A 10,062-nucleotide genomic window follows, 5' to 3' on the forward strand; every position below is an offset into this window, starting at 1 on the left:
TAACATAACATAACATAACATAACATAGCATAGCATAGCATAGCATAACATAATATAATATAATATAATTTGTTCACTCATCCAGTTGCAACATTATAACTAACAGATGAAGATATGAAAAAAATGAAGAATAGTCCACATAAAAAAAGTAAATTTTCATAATTTACGTACCATACTCTTATATCATGTCATGCCAGGTTAGATGTCAATGTCCTTGTCATGTGTCACGACTGATTACAATGTGTCAAATTTAAATATATGCATGCAAAATTGTGAATTGAAAGCTATGACGATGGGGAGGAATATTACTGAAAAAAATAAGTATTCCTTTACATGTACCTATAAGGATAAGCATATTTCTATTCAGACCAGTTTAATGAACCATTTTGTAAATCGGTTTGGCCAATTGACTGAAAAGAAACTAACATACACTATGGCTTGCATATACATTTCAGTGTTCTTTTTTTGCATCAAGCTCCCTTTTTTACTAATAATCATTGCTTGATTTAATTAATATGTATGCGATGTTTCTGGACTGGCCAACCATCTAGGATATTTTCCTGCCTGCGGCCCAAGACTCTGAGCATCCCAACACTTAATATTGTGATTAATATTTTGTGATTTTTGTCACAAAAATTACGGTAACACTTTATTTTGATGGTCCATTTTGAACATTCTGTTGACAATAAATAACGTTGCACCTACAAGTCTACTAACTCACATTAGAGTATTAGTAGACTTTATGCTTAATATCTGCTAACTCTTTATTGTGATGGTCTCCCAACAGACATTCTACTGACTATAAGTAACTTTGCAAGTACATGTCAACTTATTCTAACCCTAACCCTACCAGTCTACTAATTCTTCACTAACACTCTAATGAGAGTTAGTAGACATGTAGTCGCTACTTTACCTAAAGTCAACAGAAAGTGTTAAAGGGACCATCAAAATAAAGTGAAACCAAAATGACACATTGACATTTAAAATTTGCTAATTTATGAAGTGGCTTTTTTTTATGTGTGAGTATGTGTATGTATATATTTTTTTCTGCTTCTTATTTAATATATTTCCCTTCTTTGTATCTATCTCACCTTGCAACCAATCAACATCCAAAACCTCAAGACCTCAAACACAATTTGCTTACCAATAATTACATTTTCCTCCTTTTTTTTTTTTTTTTTCTTTGTATAAAAGAATAGATTACAGCCATTCCAATCCAATCACGTGGTGCAGTCAAGTGTCAAGCTGATTTCATAAGGTTACCAAGGTAACGGTGTCTCTCATTCTCTCTCTTTTTTCTTGCTGTCCTTTTTCCAGAATAACCACTACAGCAGCCTGCATGATGGACCTGAGACGGTACCCCCTCGATGAACAGAACTGCACCCTAGAGATTGAGAGTTGTAAGTGAAAGGAAATGTGAACATGCATACACATACTGGCTATTTTCTAGATGTAATACTAGTGTACTACACCCATAGAGAGCATAACTTGCTGTGTTCTACACAACTGTCTCTGCATATTTATTTATTTTTTTTCTTCTTTCTTTATGAGATGAATCATGGCAGCAAAAACCTGAACTGAAGCATGAAAATTTAAATTACAATAAATACCATTATTAATACAACATATAAATAAAACATAATTAACTCTTCCCCACCAGAGTTGCCAGCCACCACCAGCATTTTTGATCAACTTTCATGGCCCAGAATATTTTGTTGTATCAACATCTGCAATATGCCAAAAGAAAGAATAGAGCCTCTGCTTTTAAAGCAGCACTATGTAACTTTTTCTGTGTTCAAAATTTGCTAAATGTATATAATGAGCGAGTACGTCATGAATTCATCTTCCAAACCGCATTTTTGTCTTATTCCGAATCACTACGGTACACTTATAATAAGTACTTATATTTGGACTATTGTAGCCTGGGCGGGTCATCACCTCTGCGGAGTAACACATGCCTGCGTGAATCGCCATAGACATAAACTTAGAGAAGTAGCTCCGGTTGGAATGTTCTTCCGCGGGATGTGTGCAGTTCTGTTTATTAACCGCTAGAGCGCCAAAAGTTACATAGTGCTGCTTTAAACACACAAACAAAAAGGTTTTATTCTAGCTTCATGCATTTTTATTTTACATTTTATGATTAAATTAATTGTTAGCTTTTTATCAACTCACAAACTCACTGCAGTTTTACGTTAAGCCCAGTTTGGGAAACCCCTTTGCTTCTTTATGTCAATATGGTACATTTAACGGTAGGTTTAAAACAAGTCTGATTTAAAAAAGTAATCTAAGAGTAATCCAAAAAGTAATCCATTACCTAAAATGAGTAACCTAGACTACATTACTAACTACAGTTTTCATCATGTAATCTGTAATTAGTAACAGACTACAATTTGTAAGTAATCTACCCAGCTCTACCCAGCTACATAACAGTGAAAACATGGAAAGCTGGAAAAGTCTGTCAATGGTGGGAAAGAGTGGGAACGACAAAACATGATAAACAGCAATGTGTTCCCACTTGTGGCTGTACTGGAATGTTTTTTAAGGTCATAATATGCCAAACTAGGAAATCAGATGCCATGCATTGATGTCAAAGAACAGATTTTTCATTTGAACTGGATCATTGAAACAAACTGTTTAAAAGAACAAATTTGAGGAAATGAATCAGAATCGCCATCACCGGCATGATAGTCTAATCTTCATCAATCATCCTCACAACCTACATAGCACAAACGCCAACTCTAAGATACCTTGAAGCGACCGTGACCATGGACAACAGCAGTTTGAACTCATCCAGCTCATCAATTTCACTTTTGCTTCTTATCTCTGTCACACTCCACAGATACCTAATGTAAGCAAACCCAATCATTAAGCCCATTTAGAGCAATCACCCATATCTGCAGTCCTGCCTACTCTGTCTTTGGGTGTCAGTAGTGATAAATGTTCTTGTAAGGGTTTGACACTGAGGGCTCATGGCACAATTGACAGACGTAGGTAAGATTGAATGTGTTTTCTGGTTTATCAATGAGGTGCCCTGCACTATCGATCAGTCAGGCGTACCAGGATAGTGTGCCCTGTCTATCACGGGTGCATCAGAGGAGCCCAGTCAAATAGCTAGATTTGTGTTTCGAATGATTATACCATGCACACTGTTTCATGCCAATCAATGGGTCAGATGTCACAGCCTGCTGAGGCATGACATTTTTTTTAGATTTGCTTGTATCAACATTTCCTTACTTTTCGAACACTAAAGCTAGCTATTCCGATAACTATTCTTTAGGTGTCACTAACTGCACTGTGGGCTACATGCATGAAACATAAGAAAAAGTTTCTTTGTAAATCATTCCTAAAACACAGTCAATGCTGAAAGTGTTCATTAACACATAAACTGTTTGTAAAAACATTATTATGTTGCATTAATTGTATAAACCCGTCATAAAACTTTTATTACTTCTCATTTTTCAGAAAACCATTCTCACATAAATGGCCTAATTTTGTGTAAATTATTCACAAGATCATTTAAATTGTGTACAAAGCCATTCTCATGTGAATCGTCTCATTCCATAAATTGTGCACTTAGCAGAAGAAATTTATGTCTGAATTACATAATTTGCATAAGAGTGTTTTTACAAACATCTTACAACATTCTTATGCTTTTCATTGTGTGACAAGCTGCAGCATTATAGTATATATTAGAGGTTATTTTATTTAGTTTATTTCTAAATGTTGACAAACACTTAATTTGCATACCTCTTGCCATATTCTCTCCTCGTGACACAGCTTGTCATACAGAAAGCACATTAAACACCCCAAAATGTGTGATGAAACTGAACACAGCAACCAACACAGCAGAACCATTTATTTGTGAAATTAACAGTGCTGATCATGACACATAACGCAGACCAATTTACATCTCACTAAAACACAAACCACATTTTTGATGAAGGAAATAACCTCATTTGTTCTGTGCCTTCCGGTAGGTTGTGCCATGTAGTTCAATTTGCATTTCACAAAACATCTCTGAGACCTGTCTGCTAGATGTAAAACTGGCATTGCCCAGTGCTATGGTTGTGTAAGATACATACATTACATTCTATTTAAACATTTATTGTACTGTCTATAATCTCTGCAGATGGGTACACCACAGATGATATCGTGTTCTTCTGGCAAGGAGGGGACAATGCTGTGACAGGTGTCGACAAACTGGAATTGCCTCAGTTCTCCATTGTGGAGCTACGTCTTGTGTCCAGAGAAGTGAGGTTTACTACAGGTATGGATGAATCACTTGCATGCAAAATGGGGTTAATACCAGCATTAAATCCATGGCCAGAGCAAACGGTCAGTGAGAACAATGCAGTGAACAAGATTTACTGAATATTTAAGGTTATCGCAATGCACTGCTCAACTTAAATTAATGTAGAAAATGCGGCTATCATTTTAAGTGCTCTTGCTCGTAAGCACTCTTATTTATTTCATGGGGAGGTGTCCAAACAAGAGTGAATAATAGTAAAAAAAATAGTGCTGTGATTGGCGTCAGGTACCGTTCATATTCAAATGCTATTTAAATTACAGCCTGATCAAGCTATTTCCCTCTCTCTTTGATAAAATTGCTGCTGAAAGGCTCCCAGTGGAATTTGTTCTATTGCATCCTTATCCAAAAAACCTTTTACTTAAGGTACAAGCGCAGTGAGATTGGAACCACAGGGAATAAACAAGAATATTCCTTTCAAATAGCCATAGCAATTTGAATAATCAATTGAATGAGTCAATTATTCATACCACACCTGACATTTAGCTGCATAGTTTTTAAACAGGCATGTGCAGGCCAACCTTGGAAAGGCTTCTTGAAACATGCTCTTTACAGTTGTCTTAAACCACACACCAGATTTGACACATTAACGGGACATGCTCTTCAGTTACATAATTTATTTGTTTTCTCTCTCTCTCTCAAATTCCCTGTATTAAAAAGCTAAATTGAAAAAAAGACACTGCAGGCTTTTGTGACAATTCTCAGAGGGACATAGACGCTGCCTGCTGAGAAGGGAGTTTCAGAAAAATCTGCCATGTTTGCGACTTTCTGCCATGTTTAATTGGAATGGAACTAGTCCCTGGGAAGGAATCCATTGCTTTGGGGAAATTAAACGCTCCATCTGAACAAATGGGAAAATGACTGTTGTCAAAGTGCAGACTTTGACAATTGCAAATTGTAGATCTATTTTTCCTGTGCTTGCTCTTTTGTGTTTCCAGTTACATGTTGATATCTTTTTTTTTTTGGCTTCTGCTTTGTACTTGTGTCTCCCCAGGTTCATACCCTCGGCTGTCGTTGAGTTTCCGCATCAAGAGAAACATCGGCTACTTTATCCTGCAGACTTACATGCCCTCCATTCTGATCACAATCTTGTCCTGGGTCTCCTTCTGGATTAACTATGATGCCTCTGCTGCTCGTGTGGCCCTGGGTAACCTTTAACGTTTTGTTCATCAGGAAGTAATTTTTTCCTGTATAAAACCGTATCAATCATTTTAATTGTCTTTTGCGCAAACTATTCTTATATTCTACTTTTTGTCAACCATGATTAAAGCAGTTGAAGCCCTTTCACATGACCTGCGTGAATGTTCCCCAATGCAATAAACTTGAGCGAAGCTTTAAGCTTACGTGATGCTCAAAGTTCATACGGTTTCAGCTTTGACTCCGTTTGCCACTGATTTCACTGGAAGATTTGCATTAAGTATAATTATGTGGGTGATGCAGATACAACAATGAAAACAAGAGTAATCCAATGTTTGTGTAGATTAAGCATGTCTAAAATTGCTTGAGAAAACTATCCTTAGCATCCCCATAAATTTTTTTTTTGTCCTTTTATTTTTCACAGGTACTTGGCTATGCAAACCAGCCCAAAGTATTCTAGGACATAAAGCTTTGTGAAACTATGTCTATTTTTTTTTCTGCAATATATCACCAGAATTGTTCTCTTTTTTTAGCATTGAAATTGTTTAATCTTTAGTTCTGAGTTCTGTTATGTCAGGCTTAAAACTTGGCCACTTCGCATTCTATAAGAAAGCTTACTATTAGACAACTACATAGTGGGATGTCTTATTTCACCTTCATTTCTTTGGGCATGTCTTATTTCAACTTGGGCCTAAAGTAGGAGCATGATGACCCTGTTAAGTGGTTCATGAAAGCCTCGACGCAAGTCGCATGAACGTAACATTATTCATTGAAGTGACTAACATGGCTTTCTTGCAGGTGTAACCACGGTGCTCACTATGACAACCATCAACACCCACCTGAGGGAGACCCTCCCAAAGATCCCCTATGTGAAAGCCATCGATGTCTACCTCATGGGCTGCTTCGTCTTTGTTTTCCTGGCCCTGCTTGAATATGCCTTCGTAAACTACGTGTTCTTTGGAAGGGGACCCCAGCAGCAGAAAAAGATCAACGAAAGGCTAAACAAAGCCAACAACGAGCGTCCCCGCTATGAGGAGAAGCGTCTAAGGGAACAGGTACGCAAGATCTCTTGTAAGCCATTTATAACAGTTGCACAGTTCATTTTTGTGCTAATTAAAAGCTAATTTAAATGAATTTAATAAGCGTTGACAATGTTCATGCATGTCTAAATTAATACGTATTCACTTAGTTTGTAAGCAGAACAACTTCACTCATCAAAATAACTATCGCCTGAATGAATCGCTTCACATCACTGCTAAAAACGAACATTAAATTGCCCATTAACCATGACTTTACTTAATCAGTGATGTATTTCATTTGATTGAAGCTGCATTTCATTAATAAGAGAGGTTCCTCTTGCTTGGAAAGTTACAAATTACATTGTCATTATGCTATCTGATTCTAGTCTGCTTTTTGACGCAGGCTTCTTTTTCAATCCAAGCACCGTAATGTACCGTGAGATAGACCGATTCATTTCTCCCTTCTTAAAATGTCAGCCATTTTCATACTTATAACAACTGTGTGGACTAAGCTCAGTTACTAAACCAGAGTAATGAGAGTTGGACTGAATAAAGCATTTGTGTCTGTGTCTTTAATGCAAGCTTTTTCTTCTTCACCCTCATATTTATGCACTTTTGTATTCTTCGAAAATTGTTGCTTGATTGCCAGTTTATATGGGCGTTTTAATGTTCTCTTCATTTTTTCTTTCACATCGCAAGGACTCCATTTCAGCGCCGTTTCAAAGCAACACCCTCAGGTCATATACACAGAGAAGAAATCTGTATCTCGAGGAACAAAGAAAAGTCGGGGTACATGCATTTAGAAATCATATCAGTTGAAACAGTGGAAATTTCAACTCAGAAGATGATGAAATATTGTCATTAAAGTGCCCCTATTATGCCATTTCCAATATTGCCTTTCATGCAGTGTGTAATGTAGCTGTAATGTAAACGATCTGCAAAGTTGTAAAGCTGAAAATGCACGATAAATAAAGTTATTGTCTCCCAAAATAAAGAATTGACTCTGAACAGCTGAAACGAGTTGTTAGTAATTCGAGTCCCACTTCCGTGACGGCTACACGTAATGCATGCCTATGTTCTACGTTTGCCGGCCGCGCACAACTTGACCCCGCCCACAAATACCTAATTCTACTGATGACTGCTTCTCTAATCTCGGGGAGTTCAACGCGTGATTTACGCTTGCTGTTGAAAAATGGATGGATGGATTTTTTCTATAGCGCATTCAAAATACAGAACTATTGAAATAGGCGTATCTTTTCCGAAATGTGCTGTACACGGTAGACCAATCACAACAGACTAGGCCATCTGACCAATCAGAGCAGAGCAGGCTCACGGAGAGGATGGGTTTAGAGAGACTGAATCTTTGAACTGCTTTGAACGAATCGTTTGAGAATCGCTGGAAAATGAGGTGATATTAAATGCATATTTTGAGAAAACTAAAGCGTTTTTTGATGTTGCATGCATGTAATCCTATTGTAGGAGACTCCCAAAACAATATTAGAAACCGTAAAAATGGCATAATAGGGGCACTTGAACTACTGTGTGTGTGTCAGCCATCACATTTTGAATAATTCTTGTAAAGTTCCCTCTTCCCAAGTAAAGTTTGTTGTAACTGTGACATACCATCATCATTGCATTCGCATGAAAGGTTGAATGGAAGTAATTGCTATTTGAGACAGTTTAGGACCGTCTGTTTCCTGTGGCCGCTTATGACAACCCTTCTCCGTCTTTTATTGTCTCAAGGTGGATGCTTATGGAAACATTCTTCTCACCACTTTGGAGATGAACAATGAGGTGATGCCGTCCGACGTTGGCAGCAGCGTCAGTGACTCACGGAACTCCGTCATGTCCTTTGACAGCTCCGGAGTGCAGTTCCGCAAGCCCATGGCTTCACGGGATGGGTTCACCCACCACTCGTTGGACCGCAGCGCCATGCGCAGTCGTGCCAACTGCCGGCTGAGAAGGCGCTCGTCCAAGCTGAAGCTCAAAATCCCCAACTTGGCGGATGTTAGCACCATTGACAAGTGGTCCCGGGTCATTTTTCCTATCACTTTTGGATTCTTCAACCTTATCTATTGGTTGTATTATGTGAATTGATATGCGTTCCCCTAGGAAACATGGGCCATATTTTGAGAGCACATTGAATTGGCTTTGATACAATTGGAAAATATGTGTACACATATATGAAAAGTTGATACATATGTATATGCATATTTCTATATATTATATTTCTATATACACATGCTGTGTAAAATCTAAAGGACTTTTCTGGTGTAAAAAAGAAAAAAGAAACGTGTTATATAGAATGACTTCAATGTTTAAGAATAATACAAAAGAAACATTTCAAGTATTTTAATTATTTTCCTTCTGAAACAAACGACGAATAACATACATTAGTCCCCTGTTCGAGGGCACGGAACTAAAGACTGCATGATATTTTTGCTAAAAGAAAAGATTGCAAGAGAAAAAGAACGTCACATCTGCTTTTTATTGATACTGTAATCAACCTCTCCCAGCCGCAGCTCATGAAATCAGAAGTGGCTTGTGCATTTCGGGGCATCGACCGAGCGGGCCCCCAGACCAGATCCACTGCTTTCCCCATGCCCATGGAAGAGACTGACGGAAATGTCCATTTCTACACTGTACAGCAACCTCTTTTGGAATTATGTGTCATTCCTTGATTTTGCAAGTGACAAGCGTTCTCTTTATCGGACCTCTCAGCTCTGGTCAATGGTTTACACTGGATGGCCATCTTGAGTTTTAACCAATGCATCCTGCCCAGAGTCAGTATGGTTAATTTTCTCTCTTCTCTTTTTTGCAGATTCTCATTCCTTTCATTTTTGGGCCAAGGGTATACTCATATTTTTGAAGGGCATCAGCTAAACATGTTCTAGAGGTAGTTTATTAATAGATATTAAGCCACTGGTATGCATCATTCATTGAGAATTTAAGAAAATGAAGAGGAAAAAAAGAGTACATTCATTCATTCCGTAGCCTTATTGACATTGTTGTTCTTTCTTTACTCTTGTTCCTAGTGCATTTCATATGTTCTATTGATACAGTATTCATGAACATCTTGTAGAGCTTTGTGTTGTTTGGAATGGAGGGAAACCCTTAGTGAGATGTAACGTTTCTTTAGAACTTGGATTTGAAGTTAGTCCAACTATGTGAAAATGTACAAAATAAGGAGATAAAAGATTATTGTGTATTCAACAGGGGATGTGACCATGTTTTGATCTGTTTCATGTTTAAGTCAACCACTCGAACCATAGTGTGACCTGATATTGTATATATTCAGTCATTGTAGTGATCCATCCTGAGAATGATATATGCTGATGTTTTTAGTTTCTCTAAAATGTGCCTGTCTGAAACCTGAAGGATGTGTCCTCAGTTCATCAATCAGTGAAAGAGGGCCGAATGACCCTTGATATTTGACCTTTCACTTTAAGCACTGCAGACCCACCCACAGCTCCGACGTTTTGCATCTTGGGATTGAATCTCAAAGCATAATCAGGAAAAAAATTAATAAAATAAAAGCTTCTGAGTCTTTTCGGGGCAAAATGACTTGTACGATAAAAGCCATGAACTGACGTTGCAACC

At 37.7% G+C, this 10,062-nt stretch overlaps 1 protein-coding gene across 1 annotated transcript in view; it reads left to right on the forward strand.

The window, feature by feature from the left end:
• Positions 1 to 8,655, forward strand: part of LOC107695092 (gamma-aminobutyric acid receptor subunit beta-4-like) — a 54,757-nt gene extending 46,102 nt beyond the window's left edge. The window contains exons 5-10 of the mRNA XM_016494899.1: positions 1,318 to 1,400; positions 4,130 to 4,267; positions 5,301 to 5,453; positions 6,242 to 6,498; positions 7,162 to 7,251; positions 8,206 to 8,655. Of these exons, the coding sequence (XP_016350385.1) occupies positions 1,318 to 1,400; positions 4,130 to 4,267; positions 5,301 to 5,453; positions 6,242 to 6,498; positions 7,162 to 7,251; positions 8,206 to 8,559 (1,075 nt within the window). The 3' untranslated portion in view covers positions 8,560 to 8,655. The remainder of the gene's footprint in view (positions 1 to 1,317; positions 1,401 to 4,129; positions 4,268 to 5,300; positions 5,454 to 6,241; positions 6,499 to 7,161; positions 7,252 to 8,205) is intronic.
• The last annotated feature ends 1,407 nt before the right edge of the window (positions 8,656 to 10,062 follow it).

Source organism: Sinocyclocheilus anshuiensis, unplaced genomic scaffold (assembly GCF_001515605.1).
Source record: "Sinocyclocheilus anshuiensis isolate Anshui unplaced genomic scaffold, SAMN03320099.WGS_v1.1 scaffold506, whole genome shotgun sequence".
Classification (NCBI taxonomy): Eukaryota; Metazoa; Chordata; class Actinopteri; order Cypriniformes; family Cyprinidae; genus Sinocyclocheilus; species Sinocyclocheilus anshuiensis.